Source organism: Castor canadensis, chromosome 5 (genome assembly GCF_047511655.1).
Source record: "Castor canadensis chromosome 5, mCasCan1.hap1v2, whole genome shotgun sequence".
NCBI classification, from domain to species: domain Eukaryota; kingdom Metazoa; phylum Chordata; class Mammalia; order Rodentia; family Castoridae; genus Castor; species Castor canadensis.
This window is the reverse complement of record NC_133390.1, coordinates 108731427-108755129: the sequence shown is the minus strand read 5'-3', so window position 1 is coordinate 108755129 and position 23703 is coordinate 108731427. Positions and strand designations below refer to the sequence as shown.

Genomic DNA, 23703 nt, shown 5'->3' with positions numbered 1-23703 from the left:
AGAAAAGCTACTGAGCATTTTGTACTAACACTCGATGCTTTCCTTGTTGACCTGGGCATCACCTCTGTCTTATACTAAATGGCCATGTAGGTGGCACTGTCTCTAATTTTTCTATTGTGTTTCAATGGCTTTTATCAATACCTCTATTTTTATTACTGTTGCTTTGAAATAAGTCTTTTTCAACCACGACCTTATCTAGTAGGGGAGTCTTCCCGTCCATTGTTCCTTTACAATTTTGGCTTAGATACTCGTAGACTTTAATCTTACATATATATTGTATAATAGGTTTATTATTTTTTTTTAGAAAACGTATTTGTAAAGCTCACACTGACCTCCTCCATCCAGACATCAGTGGAGACCCACAGAGACAAGAAAGAAGCACCCACTCTTCTTTCCTGTGTCCTCAAAGGCTTATTATTATTGTCATTATTGAGATTGGTGCTTCTGTGCAGAGGTGTATCCTGGCAACTGCAGATGTGAGGTCCTGGGACCTGAGTGCAGCCAGACCCATCTGAAGCTCCAAGTCGGTGACCACCAGGCCACACACACATATCCAGGGTGTCTAAGACTTGAGGTAGAAAATGAGTGATCTGAAAAGTCCCGCAGGAACCTCAGTATGTCCAAAACACTTCTCTCTGTGGGCTGCAAGCTCATACCTTACAGAAATCCCTGCTGCAGGAACTGGAACAATTGCCTTGGTCTCAGCACCTTCTCACCATCCACCTGGAGCATCACCAAGCTTTGGCCAGAGAATTTTTGTGCCCATCCTGAATGAAGACGTAGCCACACCCTGCTAATTGTTCCCTCTGTTCTACCGCAGCCCCTGGGATCCACCCTCCACAGGGCCGAAGGGATATTTCTGTCATGCACATCCAAGTGTATCTCCCTGCTCCTGGAGGATTCTCCTCTAAAAGGCTCCCCTTCCTACTTATCTGACCTGTGCTGCCCTCAGGCATGCCTCTTATGGCTCCCTAGGCTCACACCCTGTGGGACCCCCAGTCCTTACTTCCCTGACTGTGCTCTTGACCCCTGCTTCCCCATCAAGCCCTGCATCCCATCAGATGGAGGTTCTGCTCCTGCTGAGCAAGGTGCTCTCTCATTGGGCCTGTCCTCCCAGAACCGGGGGCATCTGTGCCATAATATCCCAACTGTTCTGTCCTGACCCTGTCACACATGGTTCTCTAAGAGAGCAGTTATTGTACAGCGATCCTGGTTCCATTCGTTTTGGTGTTTCAGAGAGGAGCCATGCACAAGACACACGGAGTGAGACTTGGTGTTCGGGTGCTCCCAAGGGGCTTGCTCTCCGCGAGTGTCCTGCGCCTGGCGCACAGTGGACCGTCTCAGGGGATGGATGACTGAATGTCTTGTCCACTCTACCCAGAAGCAGGCAGGAGGCCACCATGAGGCGCGTCCCTGATAGAGGAGGTGGCACTACTCCTGCGTCCTTCGGAAGAGGGCGCTGCTCACCCGCGGGCGAGGCCAACTTGGTGGCGGGGGCGGGGGCATGGGGACGCGGCGAGGATGGCAGTGGGGGCGGGGCGGGCTGCCGGGGGCCCCGGGCTCCCTTGGGCTCATTTCGCTTTCGCTTTGTGCAGTTTGTAGGCGGCGGGGCGGCCCCCGAGCCCCTGCGGCCGGGCACTCCGAGAGTTAATCCGAAAGCGCCGCAAGCCCCGGGCCGGACGGACCGCACGTGTCACCGAGAAGCTGATGTAGAGAGAGAGAGAGAAAGCAAGACACCATAGTCCTGGGAAAGTCCTGCCGCGCCACGAGACAATTATAAAAATGTGGCCCCCTGAGTCAGTCTCCCAACCTCACCTGCTGCGCCCACCGCCCGCGTCCAGCGCGCACTCAGCGTCCGCAGCGCCTGCCCAGCATGCGTCCAGCGCGCAGTGAGTGACATGGGCGCCAGGGCAGGGGTGGCTCCTCGGGGAGGGTGGCCAAGGCGACCTGGGGGGCAATCGCTCGGCCTCCGGGCCACCGGGGACAAGCGGGAAAGGAGGACCCCGCGCTCACCCTAGGCTTACTCTTCTCATTTTTTAACAGCGGGTGAGTGATCATGATGCCCACTTCACAGATGAGAAACTGAGGCCCGACCCGGGTTGTGGCGGTACTTGGGTTTGAGCTCTGGGCCTCGCGCCCAGCCCATTTATGTGTAGGGTCTTGCCTACTATTTACGCATCCCTTGCAGCTGGCATTATATGGGTGAACCACCTGGCCCGTCTTTGGAAGCTTTCTTGTCTAGGTTTCTTAGGCTACAACTCTAAGAAGGCAGCTCCTAGCTGCTCCAAATGGAGACATTGTCACCCTACTGTTTCCACAACACATGATTCTGAGTCTGAACCAGTCTCTTCACTACTTGGCCTCAGTTTCCCTATTCAAAAAATGGAGGCTTCCTCTCGGGGAGGGCTGAGGCCCATACCCTTTCCCTAGCTCATCCCTGGCCCTCCTTGGGAGCTGGCTTCTACTCTAGAACAAAGTGGTGCTCTCCAGTTGATCTCTCAAGTGTGGAGAGAGGTTTTCAAGTGGGTGGGGGAGTTTGGTACCAAGAAGAATGGATGGGCAAAGATGACCAGAGTGCTAGAAGGTAGAGGCAGGCCAAGCCAGGATGACAGGCCCCGCCTGACTCTCATTTCCTTCCAGGCCTCCTCCTTGTGGCCACCCTTGTCTTCCTGGGCCACATCAGTTTGGCAAGGCACCTCTCCAAGGCCACACCAGTTGCAGGAAGCTTCCAGTGCCTCAACCATTCCCAAAACCTGCTAAGAGCCGTCAGTGATGCTCTTCAGAAGGTGAGTGCTCTTCTTCCAGCTTAGAAGGGGCTTCTCTAAACCCACACTGGTACTGCAGGGAAATGCTAGTTCATCCACAGCTGACAGGACACACAAAGGGAGATTTCCAAATGGTCCGACTTTTGCTAAAGAGTCTCAATGAAATTCTGTCCCCAGATAAAACCAGGGTGGTAATAAATTATGTCAGTCACTCAGGCTGTGTTACCTATGGCTTGCCAACATGAATGGAACTGTGTCAGACCCTCAGTTTCTCTGACACCACGTTTCTTTGTTTTTAATATGCTTTACTTTGGTCAGTTCAATCCCCTCTGTTACTCTCCCTTGCCTGAATAATGGAAGGCAGCTTCCATTATCCAGCAGCTTTTAGTACCTGTCGTTATGTCCTGAACCTGTGCAGATGTGAAGTATTTCCATATTGTTGACTGTCATTCTCTTTTCCTTTCCCTCTCCCACCCCCAAGATCCATAGTGTAGTTCCACTATCACAAACATATTCTACCTATAGATTATTGTCATGTTTGTTACTGTGTGTGTGTTTATCTTCCGTGTATGAGAGAAAACATGCAGCCTTTGTGTTTCTGAGCCTGGCTTACTTCACTAACATGATGTCCTCCAATTACGTCCGTTTACCTTCAAACCCCATAGTTTTCATTCTTTATTATGTGTTACGTATATATCTATGTATATCTCTCTATAAATAGATATCACATTTTTTTGATCCATTCATCAGTAGTGGAGCATCTTGGCTGTTTCCACAGCTTGACTATTGTGAATAGTGCTGCAGTAAACATGGGTGTGCAGGTGCCTTTGTTGTAACTCAACTTACATTTCTCTGGGTACGTGCCTAGAAGTGCTATACTGGGATCATATGGCAGTTCTATTTTTAGTTTTTTGAGGAATCTCCATACTGCTTTCGATAATAGTTGTGCTAATTTATATGCCTACCAACAGTGTATAAGGGTTCCTGTTTTGCTGCATCCTCACCAACATTTGTTGGTTTCTTTCATTCTTAAAGCTAGCCATTCTAACTGGGGTGAGACGAAATCTTAGTGTACTTTTGATTTGTATTAGTTTTAAAGGGAGCTGAGCAATTCTTCATGCCTGACACCACATGTTGATCCTGGAAGGAGTTAGTATATGTGTTATCTGTTCTGTGCAGGCTGCAAAGCTGGATTAGAGTATCCCTCCTGCTGATGGCAGCAGGTGTCTAGCAAGGTGGTATGAGTGATGCCATTCCCTATCAGAGTTGCATGTCTCAGGGTGGACTGTGACAGTGAGTGTCCAGCTTTCATTTTCTAGAGGAAGACTTGTCTAATTTTATTTACAGCTTCATTCACTTTTAAAATTTTGTTGTTTTTTTTTTGTCAGTACTGAGTTTGAACCCCAAGTCTTGCACTTACTAAGCAACCCATGCTTCTAGTCCTTTTTGCTTAAGTTCATTCTTCTTTGCAAAGGGCCAGCCTCATGCCTCAATCCTCTTACTTCTACCTCCCACCTAGCTAGGATTATGGATATGAGCCACCACAGCCAACCTTTTGGTTGAGATGGAGATCTTGTTAACTTTTGCCTGACCTTGAACGACCATAATCCTCCCATCTCTGCCTCCTGCATAGCTGTAATTTTCATGTTTTAATGCAAAACAAATCTTTTAAACTGCTCCAAGTAGCTCTTGCTTTTGCTGAAAAGCTATAGGAAAGACTGAAGTGTTAAAAGGTATCCTGGGGGTAGGCATATAGCTCAGTGGTAGAGCATTTGCCTAACTATGCATGAGAGCCTGGTTCTGATCCCCAGTGCCACACATAGACCCTTTGCCTTCCTGCTCTCTAGTAAATCTTTCTTGAGAATTTTCTAGCTTGTTGCCTTTTACATGTCTTAAAATAAGCTTAATGCCACTAGGTAGTCTCGAAGAATTCTTTTCTTCCTATCTAATCTTTCATATTGCACCACTGATTGCTCCTTGCAGTTCAATCAATCTTAATTAAAAGTGAGTCCAACAAGGGAAACCTGCAGAGATAAATGCTTTGTTTCCTGAAGAAGGGATCGATCTGGTCAAGATCTAGGAGCTCCAATTTAAATAGATGCTTTGTGTGAAAACACTAACTCTTCTTCTCCCGGGTGTAGAACTGAAGGTCAAAACATCACAGAATTCAGTTTGATGGTTTTTATACCAAGCCTTTGTCAAAATTGCCACAACAAACCAAGCAGCCACTATGGAAAACAGAGGTGGTAAGCGCTTAAGACACACAGGCCATACCTAGCACGCAGATTTATAGAGTGTGCCCCATATTTTTTCATTTTATTTTCAATTTTTAAATTTGATACCATTGAAATATTGGACTTTTCATGTAAGAATCTAAACTTCCAGTTACCCTAAAAAAAAGTCTGAAGACTGCACAGGCTGCATCTCCATGTCTCTGTACAGCCAGCCCAAGCAGAGGGTGTCCAGTGCTGCCTGCTGCTTCCAGGAGTAGTATATGCACTTTCTGTTGGTGTTGTCACCAGCCATCACAAACATAGTGGCTTTAAATGACAAAAAATTATTATTGTTCAGCTCAGGATGTCAGAAGTCCAATGTGAGTCTCACTGGGCTGCTTCTGTTTCTGAAGGCCAGAGGGCAGAAGGTGCTACCCAGCCTTTTGCAGCTTCTAGAAGCTATTGCATTCCTGGGCTCCACCTCACTTCCTCTCTCAAAGCCAGGTTGAGGGTGTAGCTCAGGAGGGCTTTTGCCTAGCATGTATGAGGACCACAGTTCAATCCCCAGCATAGGAAATAAATTAATTAAATAAATAAAAAGGCCACCAATGGCTGCTGTAGTCTTCCTCATGCTGTATCACTCTGATTGACTCTTCTGCCCCCTCCTCTCTACCAGTGAGGACCCTGTCGTTACATTGCGCCCACTCAGATAATCCAAGGTAATCGCTCTCTTGCAAGGCCAGCTAATTAACAATCTGAGGGTGGTCTGTATGTCACATCCCCCTTGCCATAGCACACAACACATTTCCAGGTTCTAGGGCTGGGGAATCCTTCCAGTCCTCTTGCAGCAGGTGCTAAATCTCCAGAGCTTCCCTCTCTGGATGCTGAGGATGGCATGAAGGCCATCCTCAGCATCTCTCACCTGCTGGCACATCTCTGGTCTTTGGGACACCTGCCCGCCTCCACAGCTAACCTTGGGCATATCACAGTCCTCTGCTTTGTCATGTCCTAGTGCCTGGCACTCATCAGACTTATTGAATAGAAAAATGATCTTAGCTGTCAATCAGAAAGCTACTGACTTCTTCAGATACCTTGTGTAATTCTTCTGGTGTGCCTGTAAGGGGACATTCCTGTACGCATGCTGCATGCACATGTACTGCAAATTCAGTCTCAGCTCATCTTTAGGGTTGTTTTGCAGGTCTGTTATAGCTTCAAACTGTGACCACACCAGTTCTCCTTTAGAAGCTATACTTGCAAAAGGTATTCACAAAACACAGGTGCTTTGGTAAAAAAGAGAAGCAGTTTCACTAGAAGCAAGTGTGACATTGTGGCATAGATGTACAGCCTGTTGGGATGACATTAGTTACATCATGGAAAAAGATACCCTGAGAAACATGTCCTGAGCAAAGGGAGAGGATGGGGACAGAGAAAATGTAGGTGGCCTGTTTCCTTTTATGTTATGAAGAGGGTGAATTTCTTACAGGCCCAAGAGATGGAGGTCAAGGGCAGGCAGCTCCAGTTTTGCTGACACACTGGGATGCCACCTCACAGGGAGCCAGTGTCTTATTAGTTGCATCAACTGAGTTTCTCTTCATGCTTTTTACAGGCCAGACAAACCCTAGAATTTTACTCTTGTACTGCTGAAGAGATCGATCATGAAGATATCACGAAAGACAAAACCAGCACAGTGATGGCCTGTTTACCACTGGAACTAGCCAAGGTATAGATGACTTTCCTCCCCAAGCATGACACACAATTAAAAGTACTGAATCAAAATTCAGTTGACTCAGCCTTCTGGTACTTATCACAGGCTGTGTTCTTACTCTGACTGTCTAGAAAGAGAAGGCAAAGTAAGCCAAGCCCATATACACCTCAGCCCAGGCTCTGTGCCTGGTCTGTATTGTGAATAGGGAGATATGGGGTGGGAAGAAAAAAACTTCATTTGCCTCCTTCCAAACATTTGCATGTTTCTGGTGCCCATCAGAAGTTAAGTTTGGGGGAAAAAAGTGTCAGAGCAGTATGAATACAGTGAACTCCTCTAACGTCTACATTGAAAAGCAGCTAAGATGATGAAATTTATGTTACAGTTTTTGCCGTAACAAAAAGTTTGAGGTAAAACATCAGATTTATGTTAAGAATTAATATCGTCAATGTATATTTCTTTTGTCTAGAATGAGAGTTGCCTGGCTTCCAGGGAGACTGCTTTCATCACTGTAAGTGAAAAACTATAGGTTTTCTCCTATATGACGAATTTGGGGATTTTTTTTTTTGTGGGATTGGGGTTTAAACTCAGAGTTTCATGCTTGCAAATTAGGTGTTCTACTGCTTAAGCCATTTGCTGAGGTTGGAGATGGGATTTCTTGAACTATTTGCCCAGGCTGGCCTCAAATCATGATCCTCCTAGTCTCGATCTCCCAAGTCAAAGTTTACAGGCAGCTTGAATCCGTATTATTGATGACTGATTATTCTTTCCTCTAGAATGAGAACTGCCTGGCCCCTGGAAAGACCTCTTTTATGATGGTAAGATACCTCTCTTCCTCTCAAATGCTCTGGGTGTGTGTGGTGGGGAATGTTTGGAGCCTGTCTCAATGGTTTCCTCCCCATTTTGTCATGTCACCTAGACCTTGTGTCTTAGTAGTATCTATGAGGACTTGAAGATGTACCAAATGGAGTTCAAGGCCATGAATGCAAAGCTGCTGATGGATCCTAAGAGGCAGATCTTTCTAGATGAAAACATGCTGGCAACTATTGATGAGCTGATGCAGGTGAGGCCTCCTTTCTCTCTATGCGAGTGCCTTTTCCATGCTGATGATGGTCAGCCAGGGTCCTGGCTGAGGCTGTGGAAAGTCAGCCCTTGCTCGATTGGATGAGACCTGAAATCCCTCCTTCAAAAGCCCCTGCAGAGCCGCATCTGCAGGGAGACAACCTAGAGGGTGCCATTGGCAGGAACAGACACATGCAGAAGCACAGCCCTCCATTTTCTGACCACATGGTGTGCAAATGTTTTCATGCAATCTTAAATGTCATTCACACCAAAAAATGAGGTCTGTGCAAAGGAGGAAACTTCAAGAGAGTGAAGGCACTTGTCCAAGGTCACAAAGTCTCTAAGAGGCACAGCCAGGGTCCCCTTCAGAAGGATTCTGCTGTACTTAACCTTCTTTCACCTCTGAAGGATCCCAAATGGACATGCAAGGGGCAGCATGCATATCTGCAGATACTGCTGGCAGGGCTGTGTTGGTCATGCCCCACTTGTAATTTACTGGGCCACCATGGCTAATATAAAACATACAAATAGGCACAGAAGAAAGACAGGAGACATACCTTGGTGACTAGGGCATGGGATGAAAATATGGTGGCAGAAATCACTGAAGTAACTGGTTTTTTATTTCATTCTTTGATTTCATTTCATGTGTGTGTGCCAAGGTACTTGTTTGAAAGGCAATGAACTTCATACAGGGATCAAAGAATGTTATCATGCAGAGAACTATAAGTGATACTTCATTCATAGGACCAGGAATCAAGTGATCTGTGCAGTAGGATCGATTCTACCATTATCCAGATCACTATGCTCTCTCTGTTCACTCCTCTCTACTTCAGGTCGCTCCTCTGAGAAATGGGACCCCATGACATCCTACCTTTCTCAGGGACTTTTTGGGAGAAGCAAGTGAGATTATAGATCATCACGCAAACATAAGATCTTGTCTTAAAATCAAATCAAGGGGCAATGTTGGGAAATCCATTGCTAGATTTATCTTATACAGATAGTGTTTCTACAGTAAGCAGGTCCATTGCTCGTTGTGAGTTCTGATCAATAACCATCCATTATCTCCCTGTTCTAAAAAAGACTGGGCTTCTCTTAATGTAACCTATAAAAAATTAATTAGATACTGTGGTAGGTGTCATCTTAACAGAACTGTGCCCTTCTAAAACACAGCTACCCTGATCATTTCCTAAGCAGCTCCCTGAAGATGTGTGTGCTTAGAAAATGAATATTCCCATAATGGAGGGAGCCAGCTTGTTCAAAATACACTGTATGCACATGTAGAATTATCACAATAAATTCCCTCATATTATCAATGCATGATGATTCAAAAATTAAATTTAACTTTACAAAAGTAAGTGAATATTCCTTCTCTGAAGTTCTGCCTGGACACCTGGGAGGGAGTAGATCCAGTTTTGGTTTAGGGATAGAAAGAGGTTCTAAGTTGCAGGCTCTGAGCTGTGTATCGTCTTTCTCCATTTTTACCAAAGAATGTTTTCATGAAATGCTATATGTGTTATACGCTCAATAATTATTCTTTTAGGCCCTGAATTCCAACAGTGAGATGGTGCCACAAAAACCTTCCTTTGAAGAGCCAGATTTTTATAAAACCAAAATCAAGCTCTGCATACTTCTTCATGCTTTCAGAATTCGTGCAGTGACCATCGACAGAGTGATGAATTATCTGAATTTTTCTTAAAAAGCTGGAGTCCGTCCCAATCTTCCAACCAAAGAAGTTTTAATAAGATATGGGTTAAGAACTGGGGAGGGGGAAGCTTGGCCTGGTCGTACATAGGCTCCTGTGGGAACCCTCATACTTCTGGTACCTTGGTGTGGCTACCTTGGAAGGCATCCCACTTGCCTCTGTGTGATCCCTTTAATCAGGTCTTTCACATTTTCTATGGATAATTTGTTTTTAGGTTTTCATGAGCAGATTCCTAAGGGGAGAAAATGTTTCTCTTTCCTTTTAATAGAAGAGCAATAATTGATAAGCTATTTCTGTACCAGAGTGCTTCTAGAAACACTCGGTCACATTTATTTAACAATATTTATTGATATATTTTTATTCATGAAAGCATGTGAACTAATTTATATTTATTTATTTTATATTTATTATAATATTTCTTATAAAATGGATTTGAAGCATGCCTTATAAAATGTTGTTAGAATAATAAAGTAATAAAATGTTAACAATTCTCCTGTGTTTCTAATTGGAACATTTCAGGGTTGAAATAAACATTGCAGGAAAACTGAAAACTGATGAAATTTGAACAAAATGACCTTACAAAGATGGCTACAATATCCTTATTAATTTCCCAGATCCCCTAGTCTCATTTTTACAGGGAACCTAGCAAGGCTAGCTAGGCTTCAGTACCAAGGAGACAGTGAGTTTGGTGTGTAAAAATTCGCTGTATTATTTTAATCAACCTCTGAGCCTAAAAGCAAAACATACATAAAAATGTCCTCTCTGTTAACCACAGGTCCTTTCAAACCACTGAACACTCAACAAATACATCATAATACTCTTCAACTGGGAAAATATCACTTAGAGACTTTCTCGTTAAATTATTCTAATTTTTGTTACCCTTTGGGCTCTCCAGGGGAAGGTCTTTTTAAATTACAAACAGAAAAGCTCTCCATTTGCCTGAAATTGTACAGAATTTTCTGGAGCCACATGTATAATTGCCTTCCTTTGTCCTAAAAGATGTCTTCTTCGTGAGCTAAATATTAAATTCCATTTTAAAAATTTAAAAAGATTCTGCCACGGAATCCACATCATTTTAGTGCTTTGATGATCCTACTTCCTTTATTGGAAGAAGGCCATCACACACAAAATATTTCAAAAGACTGCCTTTCCTCAGTTGCTCCCCATCCTCAGCACCTGTACCCAAGGTGAATGTGAGCAGCCACTTTTGTGACAAACTTTCTCACTGTGCAAATTCACCCACTGCATGTTCATGGGAAGCCAGGGTCATCATACGTCTTCTTCCCATACAAGTCCGATGGGCATTGGGAGCTTCAAGGACAGGGTCCTCTCCTTTCAGGAATTGGCCAAGCACTTTGATCTGGGAAGATTCTCACTCAGGCTGTGCAGTTGCTGCCACTTCTCACTGAAAATGGCATCTGCTTATTATCTGGGCCCAGAAACAAAGGACAGTCTCATTCATGGTCTGGGCCCATGTAGAGGAACACACAGCATCTAGAAATTACCATGAGATAGGCCTCAGAAGCATGACTAGAGCAGAGCGTACATTCCTGGAAACCTAGTATGAAAGAGGATGAAGTCTGGGAATCCAGAGATGAAGGCCAGCCTGGGCTCCATAGCAACACCCTGTCTTAAAAAAGAAGCATGACTGGCCCAAGAGATGTCTTCAGGACTAATTCCATTCCTTATTGCATGCTTTGCTTTCCACTTCTTCCTTTGAGGACTGCCTCTGCAACTTACCAGTTGAGTAGCATGACCAAGAGGTTTAATGGCTCCCTCCCTGCATCCTCTTGTCAGAAGGATGTATGAGAGTAAACTGGAAAAACCCAAGCAAAGCACTAGCATAGTGCCTGCCAGACGCTCAGGGCACAATAAAAGTTAGCAAAATATGAAATTTATTATTAGTCTTTGGGCTGATCACCTAGCCAAATTGGTGAAGCCCTGCAGACTGTACAGCCCCCTTCCTGGTGTCATTGTGAGAATTAAAGGTCACAGTGCAGCACTGGAGCCCAGTGGCTACTCCAGGTCCACTTGTTAAAGCTCTGAGGTCCTTTGCTTAAAGACTTTACCACATTCCTGTCCTTCCAGAGCACCCTGCATAGTGAGCACAAGAGTCACACAGGAGGCTGCTTGGGGCAAGATATAGTGCAAAAGCAAGATCCCTACCTTGCAAGAAAAAAGGGTGGGAGAATACCTTAGTAGGTCCAAGGCCTCCTAGAAATACTCGGGCCATCACAGCTCATTAGAGAATCACTTTACTAACAATCTACTTCATCAAAAAGGAAACGAGTCTTAAAAGTGTTTCCTATACCTGAGAATGACTTCATCATGGGAAACATTTAGCTGGCAGTTGCTCCTCCCTGCCTCCCCCCCCTCCCCCCCCAACTCAGGGACCAGAGGTTTGGGAACAGAAGATAATGCTGGGGAGGTGCTTGGCTGCACATGCAAAGGTAGTATTGGAAAACTCAAGAGAGGCAAAAAGACCCTAGACTCTCTATGAACATATGAATAAAGAAAAAAAAAATTACAACCTAAAAAAAAAGACAGAAAGCTTAACTGGAGCCAGCACCAACAGCTATTAGGAGTCCCTTTGGCTGTGTCACCAGAGTCATTCTGTTGTCCTTGTTGGAGTAACATTTGTTTCTAGCTAGTAACATTTTGACTTCATGTAAGACAAAGTGCAAATAATATTTAAATTAAAATACTCCAGCTACATTTTCCAAAAACCAAATTGTAGGTACCTATATTTTACAATAAAAATTTTCGAGTCTAGATGTGGTGGTATCAGCTACTCAGGACCAGAGGCAGGAGGACCACTTGAACCCAGGAATTGGAGTCCATTCTGAGCAACATGAGACCCTGTCTGAAAACTACCTTTTTTAAAAAATTGGATTTGTACCAACTTTTTGGTTGAAATGTATTTCACAGCAATAAACACAAAAAATTCAGTTATATTTATGTATCTTCAAGTTTGACATTAAAAATTTGCATGTAGGGACCACATATGGTGTGGTACACCTGTAATCCCAGCACTTGGGATGACTGGAGTTCAAGGCCAGCCGAGCTCTCAAAAAATATATAATCAAATTAAATTGAAATTGAAATAAGATGTGGCTTAGTGGTAGAAGGCCTGCCTAGCATGCATGAGGCCCTGGGTTTGGCCTTCAGCTCCCCAAAACAAACAACAAAATGCAAATGTGAATTATAACATCAGTATAATAGCAGAGACTTTATTCGTGGAGTCTTTTCAGAAAAAATAGTTAATGATCTGTGGGCTTGCTAAATGCCAGGCCTGTTTCTAAGTGGTTACCACAGATGGATACAGTTCCCCAGGAACACTCATGATACAAAGGTGCCTGAGTGGAAGGCCATGTAAACTCATGCAGTGACTGGGTGGAAGAAGCCTAATTTGCACCCGTGAACTCAGGTGGCCTGATGTCAGCCTGGCATGCCCCGCTGCAGCCTCTTGCCTCTCATATTCAAGTCATGGTAAGTCAGGGGACACTGCCTAAAGCCATCCAGTCATCATGGTGATTGAGGTCCCTCCCCTCCGCCTCACGACACTGTGAGACCCTCAAGTATGGCAGTGTCATTTTCCATAAGGATTTGTGTCTCCAGCACCTGGCCCCCCAAAATGGGAGCGAGAAAGGAAGTTTGCATGGAGTACACGTGTTTCTCATTTCTTTTTCTAAGCAAAGTAGAAGCAACAAGGTCTTTAGCCTTTGAAGAGAAAATTATTTCCAATTATCAAAAAAAGGTTAAAAATAAAAATGCTTGATTGATTCAAAATAATTGCATATTTGTAATCAAGGAAGACCCCAAATGCTTAACCCTATTGATTAAGTTAAAATAATGTAAATATCTGTGGTTTGGGGTTCTGTGGTTACTGCCCTAAGAAACATTTTGTTAACAGAGCATACCACACCCAGAAACTGGAAAGTGGTTTCCTTCCTGTGCAGTTGCAGAGGTACCCCTGGGTTGGGGATGTAACTCAGTTGGTAGAACATTTGTCTAGCGTGCATGAGGCTCTGGATTCAATCCCTACCACTGCCAAATATATATAAATATATATATAAATATAGATAGATAGATTCCTACACAACAGCTTTAAGCAACCCAAGTGTGTGAGTCAGATTTTATTGCTGTGTCAAAATGCCTGAGACAAACAACTTAAAGGAGGAAAGATTTGTTTTGGCTTACAGTTTCAGTAATTGTCACTTGGTTTTGTGCGTCTGAGCCCATGGTGAGGCAGGGCACCATGTGGGAGTGTAGTGGAGCAAAGCAGCTCACCTCATGGCAGGGAGGAGAATAAGAGACGGGGCAGGGGTCCCAATGGACTACTGAAGGGCACCTCTGAGACCTACTTCCTCTATCTATCTAGGCCCTGTTACCAAAAAGTTTAGTGCTGGTTTACCTGGGTTCTTGCATCCAGCAAGAATCAGAATTCAGATAAGAAGTAAAAATGACAGCAAAGTTTATTAGGAATGAAATTTAGAATAACAGGGTAAAAGTAGGGAGAAATGGGAAGAAACATTTGTGCTCCCCATTCAGGAAATGGGAGTAAAGACTCAAAATAGCAGTCCTCAGCTCTGGTCTTATGCTTTCCAAGATGGGTGGATACACATGGTCATATCTAGCACCCAAATCACTAAAATAATGGATGTGGGTAGCTAAGATGGGTGTTGAAACAGGCAGATATCATTTAGGTTCAGTTTTAGGACTTCCTTTGCCAGACATGCCTTTCCCTCTACCCATTCAAAGAGCCTTGCAGCTTGTTAACAACTCAAAGAGGAAGCCGGGAGCAGACAGCTCCATGTGTCTCCCTGCTCTTGTAACTTAGCATCTAAAAGGAGGTGAGAGGGGGTGGCTAGCTGCTCTGGCTTTTCAGTTTTTACCTTTTCATTTCAATGTCTGAGTCTGGCCCTTTCAGTATTATTAAAGTAATATAATTTCCCTGTCTCCTCATCTGTCTATCTTGCCTCACCCCATCTCTCATGGCTAACTACTACCTCATAGACCCCACTTCCTGAATTTCCTGCCACCTCCCAGTAATGCTGTCACCTGACGACTAAGCCTTTACCAGATGGCTGTGGGGGACATTTCAGATCTAAATTATAGTACCAAGCAATCCTCCCATATGCTGATTTCCACACTGCCCCTGACAGGAGCAGGTCCTGACCAGCAGGGCTCCTGGTAACCCCTCAAAACCCCTTCCCCTGATGCCCCCTATCAGAGCAGCTCCAGGACTGAGTCCTTTCCCAATGCAGGTTCCACATAGGACTCATTGCAGAAATGGTGTCCAGGCTGAGGAAAAGGCAAAAACTGAACTAGATAAAGCTGTCCCTTTTTTTTTTTAGGCATACATTAATAGTATAAGGAGGTTTCATTGTGATGATTTCATAGATGTATCCAGAATACTAAGAACAAGTTCACCCCCTATATTATATTACTATGTTTTCTTCATCCATTCCCCCCCTTTCTTACAGTTTTTGGTGGGTTACATTATAATATACATATGAAGAACACACACACCCCACCCCCACCACCCTGAAATTCTTACTGTAGCTCTTTTCATAAGTAACCGTACCTTCTTTCAGATTTCTAAGTTTGCCTGAGAAGAAAATGCTGCTATAAATGCCAAGAGCAGCCTCTTCCCTGAAAATCAAGTTTGTGCCAGAAGATGGAGCAAACAGGACCAGTGGACCCCTACAGGATAGAGATGGCCTGACATAATATGAGGGGTCCTAGCTGGGGAGTCCATCAGGAATGGAATGAATTGGACTGAAATCCACCTGAGTGCCCCAGGCTGCAGCTGCAGGGCCCAGCTAACAAGCAACAGGAGCCTCAGATGTCAGCACCCCGGAATTCACCCCGGGCCTCTGGTCATGAGCAGCTAGCAGTCATCAGCAAAGCTCCTTAGTCCAGGCTGTGTGGCAGGGCAGCTTTCCCCTTGTTTCTGCAAAGCTATTTCTAGAAAGCATTCTTTTCCCCTCCCCAAAGTAATGATCCCAGGAGGAAAGTCAAGCATCTAGCTTTGGCTGAGGATATAGCTCAGTAGCACAGCCCTGGAACTGGAAAGGAAGGGAAGTGGGGGGTTGGTAAGGAGGGAAGGGGGATGTGGCCATAGGCAGTGTTTGGCCTGGTGGCTTCAAAGGATGGATGAAATTTGAAGGTCTCTGAAAAAGCCAGTGAATATCTCCAGTGAAACCAGCACCGGGAACCCTGCAGGAGCGCAAGGATGACATCTCTCGTTGCTGGAGACTTCTGCATGCAAACACTAGAGAGCAGCACACGTCGGGGTGGGGGGTGGTGTGCACGAGCCCGGCGTTTAAAGCATCAAGCTTGACTTTTTTTGGTTTTGTTGGATGATGCCGAAGATGGGACCTGGGGCACAGCACAAGCTAAGCAAGTTCTCTATCACTGAGCCGCACCCCCGGCCTGCTTTGACTTTCGGTGTAACTTGCTGGTGCATTTATACACTTGTACATTTTGTAGGGGAGGAGAAATTCTACTTAGAATTTCAAATAAAAACTTCTCTCTGACTCAGATTTTGAAAAGCAACACATTTGTTAATCATAGTGGCAATAGCTAACTAAAGGTCTGAATTGGTTAGAACTTGGGTATAACAACGTGCTAAGTCCAGCCACAAAAAAAGAAGTGCTTAGAAACAAAGGAAGGAACCCTGTGGTTTTTGGATGGAGATCAGAAACAACTCCCTTTACCCTCTCTGGGCTCTGCTTTCTCCCTTCCGCAAAGGAAGGGAAACCTGGGGTTCACTGGAGTCACCCAGTGGCCTTCCCCGGCACTGCTTCAGTGCCAGAGAAGGCCCAGAAGGCTCAAGGCTATCAGACTGACATTATCCACTCCTCCCTGAGCCTTTCTGCATGCCTGGAGCGTCACACACATCCTGCCCTTTCATTCCCATTACAGGCCCAGAACAGGGGGACTTTGCATCCATGAGGCAGATGGGAACAGAGACTTGAGCTAGGTAAGAGTTTGCTGATGGTCACCACACTACTGGCCCTTAAGCTGGACCTCTGCCACTACTGTACAAGTCATCTTTACTAAGGTGGCAGCCCTGGTGCTTACTGCTGCATTTACATCATTTCTGAACCCAAGCTTACAAATAAGCAACAACACTTTCCACAGTAGAAACTGGCTGGGCCCTAAGAAACAGTGTCATTCCCAGTAATGACTACTTAAGATAATTTCCTGCTCACCTTCTGGCACATCTTGGGCTTCAACAAAGATGAGGTTTTCCACCATGAGTTCTGGGCAGTGACATAACTCTACTCGTTACCTCTTTTTCCATGTTCTAAATATCCACATTATATCTGTCCTTTCCCCGGTGTCATCGGTGTCATCACCTTCAGCTCCAGGTTGAGGGAGGCCGTGTTTATTCACTCTCCCTAACTTCACTGCCAGGGTAATCAACTGAATATCTGTTAAGGGGTTTTAGTCTTTGCTCCACCTAAAAGCAGATGCGAGGCTGGGGGCATGGTTTAAAAAGTAGAGCACCTGCTTAGCAGTATGAGGCCCTCAATTCAAACCCCAGTACAGTCAATAAATGAATAAGTTTTCTGAAGCAAATGAGGATATTCAGTAGTTCCTCTCAATATTTTGATCACTTATAGCCACTTACAATGAAAATAACTCTTTATTTTTACTTATTTTTGGTGGCACTGGGGTTTGAACCCATGGTCTTGCACTTTTTAGGCAAGTGCCGTACCTCTTGAGTCACACCTCCAGCTCTAAACTCTCTTTATTGAAAAATGACACTATGAATTGTTATTTTAACTACTTTTTTTTTTTTTGGTACTAGAGTTTGAACTCTGAGCTTTCACCTTGAGCCACTCCACCAGCCCTATTTTTGTAATAGGTTTTTTTGAGATAGGGTCTCGCGGAACTATTTGCTCAGGCTGGCTTCAAACCATGATCCTCCTGATCTCTGCCTCCTGAATAGCTAGGATTTCAAGTGTGAGCCACCAGCACCTGGCTACTTTACCACTTTTAAAATATGTCTGCGTGTCAAACCACTTTTAAAGTATGTTTGTATCGCAACTATTTTAAAGACTAAAAAGTATTTATTCATAAGACATTAAATTGTTAGGGTATAATGTTCACAGTAGTAAGTCAGGTTGCTACTATTTTGCAAGACAAATTAAGTTGGAATGTTAAAATATCAGACGCCAAAAATAATTTATGTGGTTCAAAAAGAAAAGTATTCAGCTTTGCCTTTCCTGTCTATACCTCTTTACCTAAACGTTAGCACAACACACAGACACCACCTTCGTGGGTAGTAATGAGAACAGCAAGACATCTGGATTCTAGTCTCATTGTGTCTTTTCCTAGAATATGGGAAAGAGCACATTCCACAGAAACTGTTTCATATCTAATTTGTAATATTTGTTGATTTCAATAGAAATAACGTCATAGACTTGGAAGAGCAGATGTCTCCCGATGCAAACCGTTGCATAGAAAACATTACCCTCTCAATAAGCTAATTTTTCTACCTTCACTTTCATCAGCTGGTTGTGCTGTGATGCGGCAAGGCTCCCTGGCTGCAGAGTTCACATTAAGCAACCTCAGAGCACTGCAAATGCTGATGGTGGTATTAGAAGGGAGTGAGAATTAAGAATACTTTACACCCTTTTCCCAGGAACCCAACACTTCATTTTGTCTTCACCAATAACTGACTAACTAACAAACATCTTATATTGTACTCAGACCCTTCCCCAACTCACAGGTTTCCTCCTTCAAAACTTTCTAGATTGAAAATTGAGTGATAAGGAGTGACGACGCCACCTAGTGGTTTCTTGATGCATGACCGATTATTCTTCCTTCTCAAAACCTGCCTCCTGAAAGTTGCTCCACATTCTCAGAACCATTTCAAACCTACCGGCTCTGTTACTCTAGAGTCCTGACTATACCTTAAAAATCACCACAGTGATAGTCAGACTATGAAACTTCCAGAAAAGTGACTGGATATGTTAAAGAAAACTAAAATACTTGAACAAACAATCTGAACAGAGACTGGGAGGATAGGAAGAACAGGTGCAAAGAGATTAGACTCATCTTCCAAAAGAGAGTTAACTAGGAGGAGTAAGTTCTAGTGTAGTATAGCAAAGTAGGATGACTATAATTTACAACACCCTATTATATTTTTCATGAAGAACTAGAAAAGAAGAGTTCAAAGGCCCCTGATATAAAGAAATAAAGAGGACTGGGGCCATGGCTTAAAAGTAGGACACTCACCTAACATGCACAAGACCATGGGTTCGATGCCCAGCACTGCAAGAAGGCAGAGAAAGAGAGAGATATGAGATAGAAATGTTACTTGCCTCGATTTGGTCATTACACATTCTCTCTCTCTCTCTCTCTCTCTCTCTCTCTATATATATATATATATATATATGTGATATACATCACATTATACTTCATAAATATTAAGTGTCAGTGGAAATTAAAAATGAAAAATGTCCCCCCAAATTAATTCTTTATGAATTTGTTGATTTACATACCATATTGTCAACTCCAAAAAGCTTGAACTCCATAATACTCTGAGGCAGACATGGCTTTAGAATGTATGTCAGATGAATGTTTGTGGGGTACAATGAGGGAGTAACCACTCCAGCAGATGGATTAACAAGCATCTTATATTGTACTTGGACCTTTCCCCAAAGGAACAGAGCCAAAGTCCTCCAGTGTCTGCTGGTGCTGCTTTTCGAAAAGTTTCCATCTGGTCATCTTGATCCCAGTCACTTTCAGCAAAATAAGCATCAATTAGAAAAACTGATAAGAACTCTGAAATAGAAAAGTCAGAGTATGAGATCCAGGCATGGTGGCATACTCTGTAATCCTAGCATCTGAAAGATTTAGGCAGGAAGGATGAGAGGGAGAGAGGAAGTGAGGGAGGGAGGAAGGGAGAGAGGGAAATCTGTTTGTGTAGATGTGCTAAGCTCTAAGGTCTGAGAAATCTCTCTAGAGTGCAAGTATCAGTTTGAGGCTTTGTCATCAGATGAGGGGGTAAGGGGGTCCCCTCAGATTCCCAGGAACTTGAAAGCTACACATATGAAAAGAATTTCAAGGTGTCTGAAAATAAAAGAAAGAGAGAGAGAGAGAGAGAGAGAGTCTCAAAAAGTGGGAGTTTTAGCAGAATTTATTTTCGTATAACAGGATAAAAGTAGGAGAAATTTTTAAAGGAGGTGAAATGGCATGTCCTGCTGGAAGTGCAGGGTTGAGGAGGCAAGCTTAGAAATGGCAGCCATTTTGTGGCTTCTGTGTTGTCTGAGCTGGGAAAAATACACACCATCAAGCTTGAGTCTAGCAACCTGTGATTATTAGACAATAATTTTGGGTGGCCAAGATGGTTGTTATTATTCTAAAACATGCAGATGCGATGGAGGCCCACCCAAAGCACTGGAACAGTAGGTGAGTTTTAGGCAAGCCATGCCTTCATTCTTCTATTTCTCTACCCTTTCAAGAAGACTTGCAGCTTAACAGCTCAAAAAGGAAAGCAGATACAGATAGCTCTTTTTTTAATTTAACACTGGGTTTTGAACGTGGGACCTACACCTTGAGCCATTCCGCCAACTCTTTTTGAAACAGGGTCTCATGAACTATTAACCCAGGTGATCCTCCTGATCTCTGCTTCCTGAGTAGCTAAGATTACAGGCGTGAGTGAGGATAGCCCTTTAATGTCTCCCTAGTCTTCTAACCTTACATCTAAGGTTAGGAGGGGATGGAAGTGGGCAAACTACACTGTTTTTTGTTTTTTGTTTTTCCAGTTTTCACTTCCTATTTCTAACTTCAAGTCTAGTCCTTTTAATAATTCTTAAAATAATAAATATGATTTCCCTGTCTCCTCATCTGTCTATCCTGCCTCAGTTTGAACTTGCCTTGCATTGTGCCTCCGAAGGAAAGCGTTTCCTGAATGTAAGCCACTGTCATGATTTTCGCCACACCCATGGCCAGCTGAAATGTGATTTCCTTGACATTTCTTCAAACTTGATACTACTACCAGTGAAACAGTGGTATCACTTGCCAAGTGAGAAGGAACCCATCAAAATAAACTCTGTATTTTAAATGTGGTTTGAAAATTACATTTAAAACAATCTCCTGTAGTATTGTTCTGTATTCTGCATTTTGGAAGAAATACTTGGAGAGTTCTTTCTGAATGTTTCTGAAACCAGACCCCAGACCCAAAATCCTGGAATTCCACGTCAGTTCTGAGTACACGCTGTGTATCCAAATGAAGAGACAGTAATGGAGAAGGCAGAGAAAGATTTAATTACATGACACAGGCAGCTGTGGGAAGAGGCAGAGGACACACTCAGCCCATTTTCAGCCATCGTGGGGTACAGACATGACCTTTAGCTTTACAAAGACAAAGAATTGGGGCAAGGGACAAAAGGTATGCATAGCTAAAACAGACCCAGTCACAGTGTGTTCCAGTGTCCAGAGGTGGTGCCAGGCACCAGGTGGTCGGGCAGCTCTTTGTCTCAGGATTGGTCAGATGGGGCCTGGCTGACCATTATCTCAGTCCTTGTTCTTAAGGAAGTTATCACTGTCATCACTTGAAGGGGGCACTCTGGTTCCCGTGAGATGATTACTCCTGCTCCAGAATGCAACCTCATCAATATAGGTAATTGTCCTCATTTAGGGAGTGGTCTGAGAACAGGTCAGAGCCAAGGACAACAGGTACACAATGGAAGCAGGGATGCCAAGCTTTTCTCCTGTGTTTAGCTCATTCGTGGGCTCACTTGAGGAATCAGTGTTTTCAACAAAAGTAGTTTGACTACCTTTTACATTTGCTTGTGATTTGACACCGTTTCCTCCGTTTGAAATTTAGCCTCCCTTCCAACGCAAGGCTTCATGGGTCCCTTTAGGGAAGACAACTTAATCATGATGAATTATCTTAATTAGCCCCTGGCATAGGCCCCTTGGTGGTGGTGGTGAGGAGGAGAGCTACAACATCTTGCAACGCACAGTATAATTTAAAAATTTTCTCAAAAATTAAATCATAAGTCAGGCATGGTGGCCCACAACTGTAATCTGGCACTTGGGAAGAAGCTGAGGCAGGAGGATCCCATGTTCCAGGCAGCCTGGACCACATAGTAAGATTCTGTCTAAAAACATAAATAAATAAGTAATAAATCAGAGAATTTATAAAGAACACCTGTTATTCTGACTGCCATTGGGTAAATACGTCTAATACTCTGGCATTTTTTGTGACAAAAAGTAGCATCTTTCGAGTTCTTTTTTTTTTTTAAACAAAGCAATGAATGTGGAGGAAAACAACACAATTCCTGTTACAGAATCCCAGCTAGGACACTTGGTAATGCTAGCATGGATAAACAGGCCTGTTTCAAAGTGGCTCATACAAGCGTAGAAGATGGAGAATGGAAATTGATCCATCCACAGAAAAGGCCTGTGCTCATACAAGGCCTGAGAACCCCACATGGCTCAATTGGGCTTCATTTTTTCAGGTAAAGGCATGATGGGAAACACAGGCTCCAATGAGCAGGATATGTAGCTGGGACAGACAGACATGGATACACATGGCTCAAGGGTTACTGACTCATCTGTCCATAATCACCTAATGGATGCAAGAGAAACAAGGCAGAAACAGAGCTGTCATCACACCTGTGCAGCAAAATAAACATTGTGGAAGGCAAAAGGAGGAGAATGGATTCCACCCCTTTAATGGCAGTGCTGCTTGCAGAGTTGCTGATATTGTCATCGGCACTAGGTGATGTGTAAGAGTAGGAAAGAGTTAAAGTATCATAACCAAAATGGAAAAATTATCTCTATTCCAAACTTTGTGAGGATGGCAGGAGGGACCTTGGTGCCATTTGCAGATGAGGACAGCACAGACCCACTGTCTTTGAAAGACTGGACCAGGCTCCCACCTGGAGCCCATTAATTCCAGGGCAGAAACCAGAACCCATATGACCTCACCCCCCAACCCAACCCACAGCTTCTGCCCCTTTGGGACCAAAATCTTATTACTCACATAGTGAGTCACTACTCACGTCTGCTCTTTTGAAACCTGCTTCAAACAGAAGCTGAGATCCAGCTCAAATCTCGTGGAGGAGATGGAGCACCTGGTATTTCCCCCATTTCCTCCCCCCAGGAGTGTCCACAGGCTGCAGCCCCCTCCAACCTCTCCACAGTAGAGCAGGATGTCACAGCAGCACTTGCCACAGGGCTGTCCCCAGCACCGTATGAAACAGGGCTATGGTTCCATACTAGGGCTTTCCTGGTGAAAAGCAAGCAGACAAGTTCAGGTAAGGTAGACAGACTGGTCACCAGCCAGAGAGCAGAGCTACTCCCAGCTCATGTGAGATCTTGAAGCAAAACCCCTCACTCATATTAAAATATCTAAGACTCAAACTCTATCACATCACAACAAAACCAAACTCATTCTGCTGTTGGTTGAATCCACTTGCCTGCATGAAGCATCCCTACCCTGCTTCGCCCTCACACACACATGCCAACCTCAGGGACTTGGACTGCAAGTGTCTATGGAAGCAGAGCCCACACTTTTTCAGGAACTAGCATTTGTTTCTGTTCGTTCAACACATTGTTACAGTGAGGTTGCTGTATTTACTCTCTACCCCACCCCTAACCAGTTTTTATTCAAGACACAAAACACATTCTCCAAGTGTGGCACTCCATACAAATTCCTCAGAAGCCACTTCTACCAAAAGTAACTTAAACTCCTCTGGTTATCCATGTGGAATTCCATGATCCTATCTCAAAAAAACCCATCACACAAAAAGGGCTGGGGGAGTGGCTCAAGTGGTAGAGCACCTGCCTAGCAAGTATGAGACCCTGAGTTCAAACACCAATACCCCTGGAAAAAGAAATTCTTTTTTGGAAAGGAATTTTTTTTAATTAAAAGTTTGCATTAGTTCATAACCTGAAATGTTGATGTACAGAATAATGACAAGTTAGAGAGCTGCTGCTTGCTTGAACGGTGACTAACCTTTGCTTGCTATTCTTCTTTATCAAGACTCCAGCCTCTCAGCCCTGTTTTTCTGAAGTCTGTTTTTTTTTTTTTTCCACCTTCTCACTGTTTCAAAGCTTCATGTTCTCAAACTGGAGCAAGTACTTACCCATAGTGCTTTGCAATGTCCTCACCATCTTTTGATGGATTCATTCTCCAGTCTAGAACTGATTCAACTAGGTTAGCAGTTTGGCTGCCTTCCCCCAGTGAATACTGCCTTCCCCAGAAAATCCTTTTCTCATTATTTT

General features: G+C 44.0%; 1 protein-coding gene and 1 non-coding gene across 2 annotated transcripts; both read left to right on the top strand.

Moving 5' to 3' along the window:
* Window positions 1-1561: 1561 nt before the first annotated feature.
* Il12a (interleukin 12A) lies at window positions 1562-9881 on the top strand. Its single transcript, XM_020172683.2, has 7 exons — window positions 1562-1889; window positions 2641-2786; window positions 6585-6698; window positions 7150-7191; window positions 7457-7498; window positions 7600-7743; window positions 9283-9881. The coding sequence occupies exons 1-7, from the start codon at window positions 1874-1876 to the stop codon at window positions 9436-9438; spliced, it is 660 nt and encodes a 219-aa protein (XP_020028272.2). The 5' UTR covers window positions 1562-1873; the 3' UTR covers window positions 9439-9881.
* On the top strand, window positions 6767-6898 carry LOC141423730 (small nucleolar RNA SNORA51). The gene has a single exon (XR_012448549.1). It is a non-coding gene; the product is annotated as a small nucleolar RNA SNORA51 (small nucleolar RNA).
* Window positions 9882-23703: the final 13822 nt, after the last annotated feature.